Source organism: Phalacrocorax carbo, chromosome 2 (genome assembly GCF_963921805.1).
Source record: "Phalacrocorax carbo chromosome 2, bPhaCar2.1, whole genome shotgun sequence".
Lineage (NCBI taxonomy): Eukaryota > Metazoa > Chordata > Aves > Suliformes > Phalacrocoracidae > Phalacrocorax > Phalacrocorax carbo.
In genome coordinates this window covers 97,198,025-97,215,810 of record NC_087514.1, presented here as the reverse complement: position 1 = coordinate 97,215,810, position 17,786 = coordinate 97,198,025, and the positions used below count along the sequence as shown (strand labels likewise).

The following is a 17,786-nucleotide window of genomic DNA, read 5'->3' as shown; positions in this document are numbered from 1 at the left end:
GGCAAACAGCTGTTTTTCTGGTATTTTCAGTCTTGTCATATTTATCTGTGAAACTGATAAAGATAAACTGCATAACGCTTTGTGAAAAAATTCAACAGCAATTTTTCTTTAGCATATGCTTGTCATTTGTTTTGGTGAAGGTCTTTCCAGTATTTCTGATTCACTTGGACTACTTTGTAAGATTTTTATCTGTATCTTTTCCCTGTACAAGAATTTTAAAGCTCTGGAAAATAAAGGGTAAGAAATTGGGATGAGAAAATAAATTCAAAAATGCAGTAAAGAAGGAAGATTTTAATTTCTTACCAAATTCTTCTTCTCCGTCCTGGTCATCTACTAAGCCTACTGAGACTCCCAAATCCATGCATTTCTTGCTATGTGCCTTTGACTTCATATGTTTTGTTAAATTTCCTGAAGAAGAAATGAAAAAAATTAACTGTTCTGTGACTATACAAATGTATACAAATATGCGCCCAACACATCTGTATCTTATTCAGCTACACTTACAACCATCTGTACTATTTGATTTCACACTTGATAGAACCTTGCCCCTCAACGCAAGCTGTGAAGGGCTGCAGCAGATTCACCATCCTGAACGCTACTAGCTCTCCGGCTACATTTCATAAAGGTCTTTATTGAGATAAAATAGAATAGGATGAAAATTCTAGATGATGACGTATTTTGCATGGGTGTAAAAGATCCTGTATTCGTTTATGGCAGAGTATAAAAAAGGCTGATTCAGTCTTCAAAGTCATGTTGACAGAAAACTACCATGTGAAACTAAAGTTCCTATCTTGCGGCTCTTTTAGTATTTGATGGATTCTATTTTTAGTGTAATCATTTTCACTGCCGACCTAAACTAACAGATTAATTTTATTCAAAATCAGAGCATGAACATATTTGATCTGAATCTCAAAAGTGAATGCATAACTGCTGAGAGGCCCCACAGGGTGCTCTCCCCTTCTCCTTTGAAAAGAAAATATGGCAAATATCATCAAGAAAAGGTTAAGAGTAGTAGATCAGAGATCTGTAAATGATGATATTTGTGAAATATATGTGATTACAAGTAACTGCTCACTTTATACTTAAACTTCCTATTGTCTCAGAAACTGTTTCTCTGAGGTATTTCAGTGGGAGAAATTAACAGTGAGCGAAATGGTGGCTCTTCTGTGGTTATGGAGTACTTTATTCCTGCTTCAAAATGAACCTAGGAATTCTCCCCAAATTTTAAAATATTTGTTATGAAGCCATATGACAATACTGACTCACAAAGAGCCAACTTCCCAGCTTTACATAATGCACAAAGTCACTGGCTGCACTGTCCTGTCACGAAGGGTGGTTTATCAAACATCAAGCACCCAACTGTGTGACTGGCTCTGCCAGCATTAACAACAAATTCAGGGCATAGCAACTGCAGAAGAGGGAGCGAATACAAATAACTGCCTCAGCTGAAACCAGGGAGGATTCCAAATGGGCGGAACTTAATTACTTGCACTTGGCCAGCATGCCTGCTCTGCAAAACCCATAATCAGAAGTTATTGGGTTCACACTCCGGCATTTCATTTTAAAGGCAACGTGACGACCCGCTGTGTCAGGATGCAGTGATAGGTTTTGACACATCTAAAGACTACCCAACCTCCTTTCTGCAGCACTGGGTTACTTCTTGGATGTCTTCCGCCCAGCTGCTGAGTAGTCTTGAACCCACTAAAAATACAAATGTTTCTGAGGTTACAGCTGGGGGGGAATTATTGCTAAATGATGTTCAAAGCCAAGAAAAATTTTGCGGCTTAGAATTTTTTTTGCTGAAAGTGTTTTGGCTGTCAACTTCTCCTGTCTGTTTCACTTATTTTGAGTCCTGGATCTACCACTGTTTAATATACCACCTGATGAAACCAGGATGCATTTAAGTATCTGCTGTAAACAGGCTTGAAAAAAGTAAAGGTCCATCTTTGGGTCTTAGAAGGTCAAGTGGAAAGTGAACCCTGTCCTTCAAGGGTATAAAAACTATTTTAATATAGTATTTTAATAAAGGCCAATTTCTTTCCTGGAGCAATTACTTGAATGCCAGCAGGAATACAATATATGTCAATGTCATACCTCCAGAAGATCTCTGCTAGGGACCTAAAATTCTGTGTTCCCATCCCTACCTAGGATGACCAGCTAACCAGCTCACTTATCTCCACCTCACTTTCATCATATTCCCTCTTCCACACCAATTTCTCACCTACTGTGGCATGCCACACAGTTCATTCATATACAGATGTGATTATCTGAATAAGCATACAGAAGGCAAAGAAAGTGGGGAAAATCAGAAACTACCAATATTTGAGGCACTATACAATAAAACTCCACAGATAGGCAACTTCTTTAGTTTATGAATAGCCAAAGGTGAGAAGAAAAGAATCATACCTCGAATGAAAAGAAAAAAGGGGAAAAACGTACACAGAAAAGTACCCCTACCTTTAGTTTTGAAGGAAAAGTTGCAGTAATTGCAGTGGTAAGGACGGACATCGGTATGTGTGCGAATATGCTTCTTCAGCATGCTGGGTTTCTTGCAACGTATCCCACATTCTTCACAGATATACTTCCCTCTCCCTCTCCCCCGAACATATACATAGTCTTCATTCGACTTGTACCTAGTCAGAGTACCATAAGAGTAAGGCAATTAGTTGTAATGTGAAAATTATTCTAGTTTGAAACCCTAATCTACCAGCATTTTAAAAATAATATAATAGATGAAAATGAATGACAAACCAATCATGCTCTTTTTCTGCATTTATTCATTAAACTCATATCTAGATTTTTTACAAGGTAATCATGGTCTTGTTTAGGAATAATGGCATACCATTTTTACTAAAGGTACCATTTGATACTAAGCATTTAAAGATTTCTAATTTCCTCTTTGCAACACAGGAACATACTTTTTGAAAGCGTCAGTTCTTGGAAGCAGGTTTGGGCACCATGAGGAAGCTTTAAAAGAGCACCTTTGAGGCTCTGTGTTGGATGCAGAAAAGGAACAACATTAGTTACGACAATGGGAAAGTCTTTAAAATTCCCTGTCGATGTGTTCTGGACTCAGCCTACTGGGACTGTCTCTAGATAGAAAAAGTAATTCAGATTCAATTACACCCTTCACATCTCTGCTCACGGACGCCAAAGGCTGTGCTTACTTTTTGTGAGCTGGTCCCTGCAATGTTTGGATCTGAGCAGAGACATGTAGCAATGTTTTACCTGGGCAGCTGGTAATGGCTTTTCTACCAGACTAGACTGGATTCAATCCAGGAACCAATAAATGGAAAGCCCTAGAGCCCACCACCAATTATGAGAATAATAAAATATGCACCATTTGTGCTCAAAATTTTTAGAGGCAGCACTGGCACTTTTCGACAAAAAACCCCCCCTGTTTTATAAGATGTTGTACATGGCACAACACTGTGGCTAAAGCAACTGCTATTCATATCAAGCAACCAATTTAAAGTATTACAGTGAGTGGACTAGGACTCTCAGTAAATATTTCCATAGTACTTTTCAAATCAGGAGTTCTCCAGCCTGCATATACCACAGCAAATTGCCAGACAGAGGCTGCACCGCAGTCTGCTGCTTAGCCCCTGGACTACATCCTCTCCAGCTGCAGTTATACAACCTTACTGTAGAATAGGTATTATTTATCACGTACGAGAAATGTAGGAAAATAATTTGCATCTATGACTGTATCTAGCTGCCTTTACTGCTGATTAATGTTCACCCTTTGGGGGAAAAAAAAATGAATCGCACTGCCTACTGTTCTTTATTTCATTATCTCTCCTCATAACTCTCATGGCTCCATGCTTCTGATGACTTTCCATTTTTCTTGGAAACATAAACCAGCATCCACAGACCACAGTTTGGGAACTGTTGTTTAAAATAAATCAAACAGGAAGCAACATCTCTGCAAAGTCTAGAATCAAGGAAAAAATATCTTCCCAATGATATCTAGTATACAAAGTACAATACTTGCCCTCCATCAAATATTTTAACTCTTCTTGGTTCAGTTTTGATAAAGGAGTTTTCTTTATCGTGCTCAGTGCTTGATTCAGTGTTTTCCTTATTGCTGAATTCAGTTGCAGTCAATTTTTTTCTATTTAATGCTCGCTGAAGAAAATGAGATATGCATATCATTAAAATTAGTATCTTTCGTATGCCATTCAAACCTGTAAGTTATGATGAATAAAAGCATCATAAAAGCCACAATTACAGTAAGATTTTTGTACAATGTTAAGATACATGAAACAAAAAATATCTTTTGCCAAACTTCGTCTCTATTATGCATTTAGTATTTGTGGACTGGCAAAGTGAGACAGAGATTATGGCACTGTAAGAATGCTTTCAATCTACAGTAGATGTCTCTTCCTTCTTCAGGGAAGGTGAAGGTGGTGTTTTTTAGCTCACAGATAGCCTTCCACAGAGCAAAGATGCTTACAACAAAACCCAGTTGCTTCCTGAATAGCAACAGCTTTGCTCCTCTGCCCTCGATGCGGCCACTAGACTGGGGCTGTGCAGCTGCACGATACGCTGCCCCCCCCAGTTTGACAAAAAGGGGGAAACTTTAGTGTGTGGCCAGTTACCCATGCTTTCTTCCCCACTGCTCAAGTCCCTCGGTGTTTCAGTAGCACATCCCCAGCTCTCGCTGCCGGGTGCTACCACAGCAGGGCAGGGGCAGGGAAGGGCTTCCCTGACTGCTCTCCGTCCCAGGCTGCGGGTCTTGGGTCTCACCCACCAACCCACGACTCAGCAGCGCCTCTGGACTGGCAGAAGCTGCTTGCCCGCAACACAGCAAAGAGAAGGTTGGGAAGGAGGGGTGTACTGAGGGAAGATACTAACAGGTAACATTTCTGATTGCTAACATTTTTCAAAAATCTACCTGTTTTGGTGTAGAAATTTACTGTTCCCAATTTGGTGAGGTTATTAACAGGGGCTCTGGAACCCTTCCAAAGCAGGACTCCACACAATTTCTACTGCCAGACCAAATTACAAGAAAAAGCATACCAGCTGTCTAGGAGAACAAAAATACATTTCTCCGTTTCCCCTGATTATTAATTAAGGAACTTTTTTTTTTTTTAAAGGGAGGATGAGTTCCCCCAACATTTGCCAATTAAAATCTACTCCTTCCAAGTCTAGGATATTTATAAAATGGGCAACAATGAAGGAATGATCCAATTAGCCACCAATTATTACTGCTGTATTTATAAACTGTTCTACCCACGTAGCTGGCACACTTACCACATTTGCTCATATTGATAAGTGAATAAAATTATGAGAGAAAGAAAAAAGTCTCGCCTTATGTTTTCTACTCGTTATAAAATCTAACGCTGTACGCTTGTGAATACTTGGCAAGAGGAGTGACTTCACTGGCTGACTTAAAACGACTGATGAATTACACTGGTCGTTATATGTATTGAAGGGTGACATCATTCTGGCACCCGGTCCTTGCCCGTAGTCCTCCATGCAGTCTAAGCCACCGCCTTTCCTTCCCACCTGATGAGGTATGTGGCTGAAGAGGAATTAACACAGAGCAGAGGAAAAGCACCTTCCTATTCAATTCCAAGCCCTAGGAATCTGCACAGGCTGCAAGTACTACTCCAATCTGTATGCCTTCACGCAGCCCTCTGATTTGGGCTGGATTTTCAAATATCTGAGCAGTTCTACCAAAGCATACATGACAACTCTGCCTGTGTGTAGGAAGAAAGAAATTTCACCCTGCATGTTTTAACAGCATTCATACAAGGTGAAAAGAGATGATGTTCTGGGTGAGAAATATCAGAAGTGGAGCCTACTCCAGTAACTGCAACTCAGCCATGTTGTAGTTCCTATGCACGACCTGGCACATGAATTGCTTTGTTTCCACTGCAAACAGAGTAGCAAGGTGACTTTTGTAATTTAACAAGAGGACATTAGTGGAAAATACAGAATACGTACAATAAACCCAATATCACATAAATATTCCCAGCAGCTAGAATAATGTAATCTTCAAGTGCCCGATCTTTCAATCCTGAATACCAAGTATTCTTTCCAGATTTAATTTTCAAGAATAAAAATACAAAGGAAAAAGAAAGATTCCAGAAGCATTTGGCCCACATTGTTATCCAAACTACGGTGAAACAGTGTTATAATAAATTGTATATTCACAAAAGCACCTGGAGTGCAAAAACTAACATAAAGCCAAATACTTCTGGACTCCCCCCTGCCCCTCCCCTTCTTCTTTTTAACACACGTTTATGTGCAGACGTAAGATAGCCTAACATAGGTGCTCAAATTACTATTTACCTCCCACTGATGTACTTTAATTTACTGGTTATATGCTATTTTAGTAGTTGTTTCAGTGTCTTAAACATGCAAAATGCTGCTATTACAGAGATGCTCTAATAGAAACACCAAGTTTCTGTCACAGAAATCTACAGAAATGCTCACTGACAACAACAAAAAAAGCATTCCTTTTGGTTTTTATGAAAAATTCCAAATTGATGCTGAAGAGGACTTGGGTCCTCTGTATATTTTAAAGAGCAGCCAGCCTCTAAGGAGCACGGGTTTCTTGTGTGGAAACCCTTTAACGTACCTCACCTAAAATCCCCCAAGACCCCACACGTACTGGTGGAAAGGGTAGAAAACCAGCAGCACTGTAAAATGTTCCTCTATGTTTCTAACACAGTCTTCTCTCTCTTCTCCCATAGAGACAAGGACCATGATTCATTTCTACTTCACTCGTTTTGCTCCAGTTTAACTCCACTGTCTTCAATTACTGGTACAAAACTGGAAAAAACCTGCTCTTCGGGCTGCCCAGAGACCAGAGTTCAATAGATACTTCTGGGACTTTACAACATCCCTTGGAAAAAAAACATGCTTGCAGCCTGAATCATCAAGGTTATAAATTTCAGATTAGAATATTCATTAAATATTTTTCCCATTGGCACACAGCCACTTGAGGAAAATGTTTTTAATATCTTTAAACTTTTACTATTTTATACATAAAATTCTTCTGCATTTAACTACTTTCCAATGGTGAGCCGTACTGTTGTGGCACATCATCCAAGAAAGGAAAGCTCTCCAGTTAGGAGAAACTTTCCATTCTTCAGCCTATTCTTGCCCAAAAATCTTCACCCTGCAATAATGCACACATTACTGATCTGCCTCAGAGAGGGGAGCCAAGAACAACATGGGGGCTTGAGAAAGGGCTTCTGATACAACACCAATGACTTCAGGTGGAAAAAAAAAAGCCAGAATAATAAAATTAAAAGAGCAGGGAGATAAAATAAGCCTTTTCCATGCAGGTGAGCCTCCTGTTACATTTTAACATGCTGACTCATTACAGGAGCTTCTTTCACAATAACGTTTTGTGGTTTGTTCTCTGAATCACTGGAACGTGGCAACTTCACCTATTGCCTCTGAGCAGCGAATTGTGAAGAGCAAACAAAGTCCCAGGGTTCCCTATTGTTTGCATTTTGTTCACATGTCTCTTCATTTCCCATGGCATCTACCATTGAAAGAACTGCCTTTTTTGTGACAGTGATTAGTAGCGGTTATGAAGCAGCATGAGATCTCTGTAAACATGACTTAGTTCTGGGGCAAATCCAGGAACAGTTCAGGAAGTCGCTTTATCTTGGTGAGAATATCAGCAGTTAAAAGCCCCATGAGCAGAATAAGCCAAATCACTCTGGAAAGGGCTACGACTGTGTGAGAGGAGGTGAGGCATAACAGTGCTACATCTTTATTATTATTTATAAATTGGATTATAGTAGCACTTAAAGCTCTCCACCAGGTCAGAGTTAAAATGTGCAAACCACTTGAGCAAATACAACCCCCAGAGACTTGCAGTCTAAACTGTGGTTCCCAGAGGAACTCAGGACACTGCCAAGCTTTTAAGCAGGAAATCAATCACCTTTTTTTTGAGAATTATTTGCTAATCTGCTTGCTGGCTTTGTTTTTTGGAGGGATTTTTTGTTTGTTTGGTTTGGTTTGTTTTTTTTTAATGGAATATTAATTTCCAAAAGGTCCTCCAACATTCTCCATCCTCAGTCTCCACCAGGAAAAATGGTCAGAGAATTACTGGGCATGAACCAAAATAAGGAATTCCAGTTTTTGCTTTCTTTAAGCATGGCTTCTGTGAGGAAGCTTCCAAGTTGGCATCGGCTATTCCATTACCAAGTCTAACTGGAGACTGGTAATACAGAGGTGTATTGTAACAGTACCATCATCGTCCCAGAAAGCGGCTGAAATCCCGCTGCCTGAGTCATTAAAAGGGAAAGCAGACAAACTCTGGAGCTGTTAGGTCACATCAGGTCTTTGAAATTTTTTATTTCTGCCATCCTATACCTTGCTTGTACAATCTGAGATGCCAATTAAACTTTAATTGGAGCTTTCTCACTGCACTTTTTTCCTTCATAATGGCTCTGAGTAAAACCTGTAAATCAGCCGCAAGCAGAGCTTAAGAACTTGTCATTTTCACCGTGCTCGTGCACTTCATTCAAAACGACAGTAAGGAAGACTGAAGAAAGATTAGTAACTGTGGTTCTTTTGTGGCAGAAGCACTGTAAGTGTACCTGACAGCTGCCTATTACAGCATTTAAGTACTCCTAGAGTGTTTAAAAGGGTGCTGTCAAAATATTTTTCAAAATATTATTATCCATTATTTATATTCTAAACAGAATTTGTTTGTAGACAAAATTTGTTCTGCAAGAGGCATGCAGTAGCTTTGTTATCAGAGAATTTCTTCTGATACACTGTTCTTTAAAAATAAAACAAATGTGAGTCAATGACACAACTGATGTTAGACTTATCTTACAAAGAATCACTCAACTATGTACAATGAAAAATAGCTAAATCTTCAAATCCTTTTTCCCTTTTTTTTTTTTTAATTTAGCACTATTTAAGTACAACATTTCATGAAGCGTATGAGGGAGCAGGCAGAAAAAGGTAATACAAGTTTAAACAAAGGTGGCACGCTAATATGGAACCAACAATTCAATTCAGTTACAGCACAAACTCAGCAGCCTGTACGTATTTTCTGCATGAAACATTACAGATGAAGTTTTGACCTCCAATCTAAATGTTAGCAAAGTTTTCCACTGATTTCAGGAGGACCAGGTTTAACTTTTGGCCTGAGGGTTTTCAGCATATCTGCTCGACTCCCCCTGTAATTCTGAAACTTTTTCTTCTTCTTACACAGAGTTTCCTCATCCTATTTCTCTTTTCCCCACTGACGACTTTGTATCTTAGCAAAACATTTAGCAAACACAGAAACATCCCTGAGTGACCTCTGACAGCAACAGTCTCTGCCACTCAACATCCACAGAAATAGGTGTCTTTTCCCAAGGTTGTGGTACGGCTCCTCTAGAGCGACTGCTGGGCTGCTGGGCCCTACGGACCCGGATGCCCAGCAAGTTTTGCTGATGGTAGACTGCAGGATTAGGGCAAGTTATGATTGCTCTTAACGACCACCCCCCCCCCCACCCCCCCCCCCCCCCCCAAAAAAAAAAAAAAGGTTTCTATGTCCTAGACAGCTGAAGGACTCTGGAGGAAGGGAGGTTCATGGCTAATGCCCCATTTTTGCCAGCTTCGAAGAGAAGCCTGGCATCAAATACATGGTGTACACGGCAAAGAGGAAAGAAGAGCACAAAACTGTGCTGTATGAGGAGGCTCTCTTCAGAAAGCTTTATGGCTTCACTGGATGGGACAAGAAAAGCTAGTACTGGATCCGTTAAATAGACATGGCCAGCTCTTGCCATACTAGAAGGCAGAGAGCCACCTTCACCCACTTTTACCCATTCACAGAGGCAGTTCAGTCACTAAGGAAAGTGCAAACCAGCACAGCTTTGGTCCTATATATAACAAAACCGTCCAGTGAGTGAAATCCTCATCGCACGTGTGCAGCCCCGAGACAGCTAAGGAAATAACAAGTGACTACTTTGCTCTGCCACGTCTGACTCTGGAATGACGCAGCGTTTTATGTGGGTCACAAACAGTGCCTGGAGTCCATTCCACTGCGCAAGATTTAATGCCATCTCTGGAGCCATATCGATCCAAGAAGTTGTCACTGGTTTTATGGCAGCCGTAATTCTATTTTAAACTTCGCTATTTTTGTCATTACTTAACACCACCGATTAACCTAGGTGGGAGAAAGGGAAACGGTACACTGCTCCTCTCACAGTTAGATGATCAGTGATGGTGAAAAATGTTTTCATGGCATATCCGTGGACACCTGTTCAGGCTGAGCACTTTTATAAAAGAAAATGCCAGCTGACTTTTAAGGCAAAAATACACAATTATGATCTTAAATTAGCCTGTTTTAAGTGTTTTAACAAATACTTATATCAGAACTATTTTTGTTCTACTCTTTGCATTTAAAACATAGCCAAACACATTCCTGCCACAATAAACACTTTGTATACAGAGTTAAATCCAGGAACTAATTTTCATGAAAACCGATAAATCCTTATGAACACGTTTCTTAATGGAATTACTTAAGATCTTTTTATATTTTGATCCAGCATAACTAAAACAAATAAGCACATATACTATACATGTCAGGCATATTACATTCTCTAAAATATGAACAAGCATGATTTCCAAAGCAAATCCTCTGTAAACCGTCAGTATACATTAAGCATAGCTTAAGTACCTTGGTTAAGCTGTTCTTCCACTTGCTTGAATAGACCAATACATCAGATCTGGGATGAGTAGTTCTTGCTTGAGTGTAAAGTGGTTTTTCAACTTTTTGTTTCGAATTGAGGAGGGAGAGAGCTACCTTTGTCGACAAACCAAGCGGATTGGGATTGTTGGGACTAATGGTCCAAGTAGAATAGGCTGAGATTTTCTGATCGTTTTGCAGCAGATGCAATGGTTTTCTCTTCAGGAGGTAACACCAGGTAAAACTTGTTGAGGTCTTGAGGCTTGGAAACGACAACCTCTGCATTTCTCCTGTGTTCATTGCAGCCAATGTAGTTACAGGCTTTGCTTGACACTGGCTATTGATTTGCTTGCTCTCATTACTGTTACCTGGAGACCTTCTTTCTTGACTGCTACTGACAGCCTTGAGAACAGAACTCTGATTATTTACTGGAGACAATTCAGATGGTTTTCTAACTATAAACACAGACGATGCTGAAGACGTAAGGCCTTCAGATTCTGGTGACTCCTTTCGGGCTTCTGAAACCCCAGCGTCAGATGAATGATGGTCAGGCAACAGCAGGTCTGAAGTGCTAGCTTTGCTGCTTTTTTCATGCTGTGCAATACGATCGGGATCTAAGAGGTGATTTTCAAGAGGCTCTGTGGTGCAAACCTGTCTTACCAAAACCGGTTTCTTCTGCTTACTGGTAGGGTCATTAGATCTAACGTTCAGCGAATGCAAGGGTCTAGCATCTGCCATACAAGCAGCTCCACTCTCATCTTTAACACGTTTTTGCTGTTTTTCCATGGCAATATCTAAACTGTTGGCTGGGGAAAGCATCCGTTTACTTGAAGCTGTAGCTTCTTGTTGAGGGAAGAGTCCACTAACTGGAACTTTCTGAATAATATTCAAAGAGCTCGACAAAGGTGAATTTCTGGTTCCACTTTCTGGTAGTGAATTCTCAAATTCAAATGAATTTGGCAAAGTCCTCTGATGATCTTTGTGAGATTTTGGTGGCTGAGTTTTGCCTTCAAGTGTTGGCACTGTCGCAACATTTGTTTTGCAAACAGATTGATGTACCTGATCCTGGGTCACTAAAATGTGAGGAAGGGGTGTAACAGTTGCAAAGCCATAGGATGGCATACTGCTGTGAATACGGACGGGAACCACAAAAGGAGGAATCTGATGTATTTGACTGCTGCAGTTATTAGGGACAATTTGCTTTAGAGGAGGCACGGGGTATGGATTAGACATGTCAGACAGTTTAGTCTGCAATTCAAAGGATGACGCATTCTGGTCCACCCCAACTTGACTTGGAACTGTCTGGGTTGATAAAGTATTTTTCAGCAATTTAGAAGAGTATGGCTGACCTATATGTAATGTTTTAACTTGAAGTTGATACTTTGGAGCAAAGCAATCCTTTTTTTCATCAGAATGACAAGAGAGCGTGTATATGCTCACTTGTTCCCCTTGGGCTGATGTTTTAGTAGATGGCTGGGAAGGCTGATGAGTTGAGGATGGCTGTCCTTGATTATTCAACACGTGATCTAGAGGCTGCTGAATTGAAGACAGGCTAACAGGGTTGCAATTTTGAACTGCTGAGTGAGGTTTGGAGTGAGTCTGTGAATGCTGAGTACTTGAAGGAAACTCCACTGAAGATCTGCCAGAGGTCTGCAGCCTGTGCAATGGCACTGTGGGCACATCCATAGCGTGAGTTATCTGAAATGAAGAAGTCGATTTAACCTGAGGCTGATTATTTTCTGGAGCAATATTTAAAGATATTTGTCTAACAAATGGCCCCCTCCTCCTTTCTAGCAGAGGCACGTGTCCAGTAACTCCATTTGCAGACAATGCTTTCGGAGCGGCTATCTCTGTGAGCGAGGCAGGTTTTGACAGAGACATGCTTCCACAGTCAAAAGACTTACTCCTGTAGTCCATAGCCTCCATTGACGGCTGCGTGCAGTTGATTTGCTCCGAGGCGGCACGTCTCATTTCTCGGTAATGAGGGCCAGGCACAGCCAGTGCGTGCGAGCCAGTGGGAATCATGAGGAACTCTGATGACTTACTAACAGGCTCTGCTTTGGAGGGGTTCTCAGCCTTCAAAGTTTCATCTTTATCGAGTGAAGCTGAGAAACTGGAGGCGTGAGACAAGCTACTCTCACGACTTAGGCTTCTGGAAAGCGTGGAGTCAACACTTGATTCGGCAGATGAATGCTCCATCTCAGCCAAGCGAATTCTTTTCTTCTTCGGTGGAAGCTTTTCTGTTGGCAATTTTGACAGCGTTTCACTGCGCTGCGGCCAATTAAACCTTTCTGTCTTTTCCTGATCGCTGCATTGGTTTTCTTGGTCCCTGTCTGGTTCTTCTGTGACCAGTATTTCAGGAACCTGGATGTTATGCTGGCGAACAAGTCTCGACGGCTGAAGCGGTGCACTTCTCTCATTAGAAATAAGGCTTCCCTGAACTTCGCCTCTAGGTGCTTCTGATGACAGGGGCTGATGATGCTGGGGAGTATTCAGATGAGAGTGTCTATCCTCTTGGATTACAACTCTATTCAAAGAGCGGTGCTTCGCAACTTTGTTGGGCTCTTGAGAAGAAACTGGTGATACTCTTTCAAAGGGCTCAGATTTCTCAAACGAGCTATTTCTGCTCAGTGAATTGGTGTGCTGTATTACTGAAATGCCCGTCCCTTGTCTTTTCAACTCCACCTTTTCTTGCACAACTGAACTTGCTTGCTTTTCAATGAGTGGAGCCATCTTTGGCTCAGAAGTCTGATCTGTGCCTCGAGCCACAAGCTGAATTTGTGAACTCTGAAGTAGCAGGTTGCTTGGCTGTTGTGATCCTACCACTGTTGTCGCCACACTGTGTTTTGACAGACTGGGAGAATTTGCTGGCTTACTTTGGCCTTCTGCATTCTTTGATGGTATGCTCGTATCATTTTGCTGTGGGTCATCGTCATCGCCAACACTTTTCATTTTCCTTCTTTTTCTTATCTGGGGTGTCTGCTCCCAGACACCAGTTGAAGTAGTGACTCTGTAGTGTAGAATTTGAGGTTGTGTACTGTTTGGAACAGTTTTATGCTCAGGCTCTCGGATTGCTGCTTTAGTTTTAGGTCCATGCAACTCTGAACAATAAAATTTCTTGTGGTTTTCAAAATTTTCCAGTTTTCTGTATCTGTTTCTGCAGGTTTCACACTCAAACATTGTTCCTCGCACTTGAGGGGACTTTTTTGCTTTTTCTAAATTTGATCCCTGTGCCAGGGACTTGCTCCTTTGCAATAAAGATTCATTTGCTAAATTACACCCCAGGTAACTTTCTTCTACAGATCGCACTGGTCCAAGAACTTGGCTTTCACCGGTAGAAGAATCTTCTATTGCTGCCTGTCTAACAAGGGTCCGAGGATGTCCACCTTGGCTCAGTGGAGTGGCAGGTCCTGATACAAAAACATCATCATATAAAGAGCCAATTTTATCATCAAATGACTGACTGCCTCGAAGGGGATGAGAGGGAGGTATTACATTTGGAGGTACTGCTGAGTAACTGGTAGTAGGCATAGAATTACTTCGTGTTATAGGTAAACAGTCAAGGGATGGTACAGAAAGAAGAAAAACTTGCTTTGATTTCTCAGTGGGTGTAAAAGGAGACTTTGGTATATCAGAGCTTGAGCTAGTTCTTCTTCCCATGGGCTTTAAATCAAACTGGAAAGAATCCTTAAATATGTAGGATTTTGGTGAATCTATGCTACCTCTTCTTGAAAGAGATGTTCTTCTTGGTTTCACACTATCTAACTGTTTGTCATCCACAACAGCTTCATTATCAGAAATTAACTTTGAGATACGCTCCTCAAGGGTTTTTGTTGCCATGGGAGGTCGCATTTGGCCAGAGAGAATCAGATTTTTTTCAGCACAAACAGTTTGTACCACTGATGCCACCACGCCACTTGCTCGCGGCACACAGGGCAGGCTTTTATTTGGATCTTTCTCAGAGGTCAGCAATCCTCTTACGAAAGGAGCTGGTGGGCTCATTGTTTGATCGGCACTTTCAGAACGAGAGAAATAACCAGAATCAGTACTACCCAAACTTCTAGGGCTCAAAAGACATTTTCCTTGCTGGTCTTGGGAACCATCAGTTGCCTGTTGTCTCTGGAGCTGAGCATGCACTGCTCCTACTGCAGATCCCAGCTGTTCCTCTAATAGGCCCATTTCTACTTTCTGATGTTGCTTTACATCATTTTCCTTGAATGAGGATGTATGTGTTAAATTTGACTGAAGAGTTGTCACTTTAAAATCTCCTTTTCTCTGTGCTGCAGCAAGCTCAGGTGCTGGCTCTGTTACCTTTGGGCTATCGGCCCTTAAGGGAGAAACATTTACAGGATGAACTACAACTTTTGGTAAAGCTGCCCTTACTTGAGGTTCTGTATCATGTAATGAAGAGTCACCCGGTATGCAGTCCGGGTTGCTTACTGGAGTAGGGCTTCCTTTCTGTAATGTTTCTGCACTTGAAATTACTTTCACTATTTGTGCAGGCTCCAGTTCTTGATCATCTTGTCTTTCATCAGCCGTGCCTTCATCTTCACTTTCACCACTCTCTTCCACATCTGAATGAATGCTAAGTGCTTTGTCCGAGTCATGAGATAAGAAGAGGCCACCTGAATCTGGTTGTAGGACAAGCCCAAGTTTGATAGCATGTGCATGAGATTTTTTGTGCTTGTACAGATTGCTTTTGGTTTTAAACGAAAACCCACACGTCACACAAGGATACGGTCGCTCTCCAGTATGGGATCTGATGTGCTTTTGGAGAACGCTGGGCTTGGCACAGGCCCGATTGCAATATTCACAGACGTATTTCCCTAGCTTTTTAGGCTTCTGGTCTTTCAAGAGGCTACATATTTGTTCTGCACCATGGTTTACAACTGATGCTGTCTGGGCTGAATTATACATGGGACCTATAGACAAGTGTGTTGAACTTGATGTGCTAATTGACAAAGGTGAAGATGAACTAGCTACTAACTGGTTTTGAGGAAAAACCTGAGATACAGTGGAAGATGAGGTGTGAACGACAGTTGAAGTTACTGCTATGCTGTATATCTGCTGGAGCTTGGGGTTTTCTTGACTCTGTACCAGCGATCTAGTGAAACTTGGACACATAACAACCTGGTGATTTTGTTGACTGGTTTTAGTAATAAGGTCTTGCGAATGAGAAACCGATTGGCCTTGTGCTTGCCCAGTCTTGGTTGTTGTTGCTACATGCGCATTGTTTAATGTACACGGGTAATAGTGAGGTCCAGCTGCAAACTCACGCTGTGACAAAGCAGACTGATTTTGGACGCTCGTATTGGATGTGAGACTAGAAGAGGTGCTTACAGTTTTATTTGGTCTCAGTTTCTCTATCTGCATCCCATAAGGGGGGCACTCTTGTGCTAAGGTGTTCAGTTCAGGCTCCATAGCTTTTAATAAGACATCGAATGCAGTACGTGTACATGGGGATGACGTACTGCAATCAACAAAACTAATACATTCATTACTGTCAGTCTTGGTTTTACTTGATGAGGAGTTTGAGAGAGACTTCTCTGGTGAGTTCAATTGGTTTGCATCAGTATCCCCTGCTGCCTGTTTACCCAAATCCAAGGACTGATGCGTCAGTGACAGCTTTGTCTGCAATGATGTCTCAGATTTGCTTGTTTCAACACTTATCTCACTACTAAGCGCTCCCCCATTTTGTTTGGTACATTGATTTCCATTTTGCACGGGTAGGTGATCCTGAGCCGTGGCGTGTTCGGAGGCATCTGGAAGAGCTTTTAGCAGTGAAGAGTCTACATTTTGCTTAACCTTGGCTTCGGCGGGGCTTCTCAAAGGCGATTTTGGTATTTTTTTTAGATGGTTTTCAGTCACAATCTTTTTTCTTTTCACACCCTTAATTGTATCTTGGGTTCCTCTAGTACCAGCATCGGTGATTTCTGTTAAAACACGAAGGGAATAAAAAAGAATATTAAAACTGGATAATGCAGTATATTTTTATTTATACCATTTTATCATCTCTAAGTTTCAACAGTAAGCCCCTGGGGCAACAGGGCTGTCCATTTCTCTAGCCTCCAGTGTTTCTTTTAACAGTAAATGTATCTTAGCGAAGATCTATTTTGTTTTCATCTAAAAAGAGTAATGCTTTCTAGCTGATGTTCTAAGTCATTACAAAAGTAATTCACTATAGGAAAAGCCTCAAAGGAAATGTAAGAAAAGAAAGGCTACTGAGAGAATATTTTAGCATTTATAGCAACTCGTTTTCAGACAAAGTAAAAAGAAACCTCTTTCTTGCACTTGTTTAGAAATTCAAATCATTATAGCAGGAAAATGAAGAACCAAGACAAATACGTTTTCATGTCGCGTTTGTCACTTTTTCCATCTATATGTTGTAGTAGTCAAGGAATGAAGACAACTTCCTCGTGGTTGTATTTGTAAGTAGATTTATCATGGAAATGGCACAACCACCCACACCATCTGTCAAATACTGTATTTTAGAGCTCCAATTACTGAACTTCAATAGCATTTCAGATGAGCAACTACTGCAGATGAATAAAATCAGTCACACTTAAATGATTTTCTATTTGTGCATCATGGAACAAAATAAACTAAATTTGAATTATTTCATTACTAGCTACACTTGTTGCTGATTTTAAGCAGGTATGCATGCAGAGTTTCAGGGATGTAGTGAAGAGCAAATGAATTGGAATATTATTCAGCAGAATAATATTGTAACAGGTACTTGTACAAAGTCCAATTTCCTCTATAACAAAAAATACATACAGATAAGACTTAATTTCAGTGTTGATACTGACAAGCTTTTTTTTTTACTGATACCTGACGTTAGACACTTTTGTTTGCCTCAACAGTGTGATATTTAATCTGTTAATCAATAATTATTTTTTTTTTTTACTTCCTTCCTAACATACACTTGGTCATAGCTACTGCCTCAGCTACTGTCACTGGTAGTGCAGAGGAAGCCAAATATTAAATGGATGTCAGTCCATTTCCTTAAGACTTTACAACTCCTTCATTAGGCTATTAGCCAAACCCGTATTTACCTGATTGCCAATACTCAAAGCAAAAGAAGAATCTGATGTGACTAGAGGGCTCATGCCTCTGAAAAGCTTCAGCC

At 40.8% G+C, this 17,786-nt stretch overlaps 1 protein-coding gene across 2 annotated transcripts in view; it reads right to left on the bottom strand.

The window, feature by feature from the left end:
* The window catches only part of HIVEP1 (HIVEP zinc finger 1), a 121,715-nt gene that overhangs the window by 14,013 nt on the left and 89,916 nt on the right, over positions 1 to 17,786 (bottom strand). For both annotated transcript variants that reach the window (XM_064443596.1, XM_064443595.1), the window contains exons 4-7: positions 10,649 to 16,590; positions 3,995 to 4,128; positions 2,458 to 2,633; positions 304 to 408 (exon numbers count right to left, since the gene is read on the bottom strand). In XM_064443596.1, the coding sequence (XP_064299666.1) occupies positions 304 to 408; positions 2,458 to 2,633; positions 3,995 to 4,128; positions 10,649 to 16,590 (6,357 nt within the window). The remainder of the gene's footprint in view (positions 1 to 303; positions 409 to 2,457; positions 2,634 to 3,994; positions 4,129 to 10,648; positions 16,591 to 17,786) is intronic.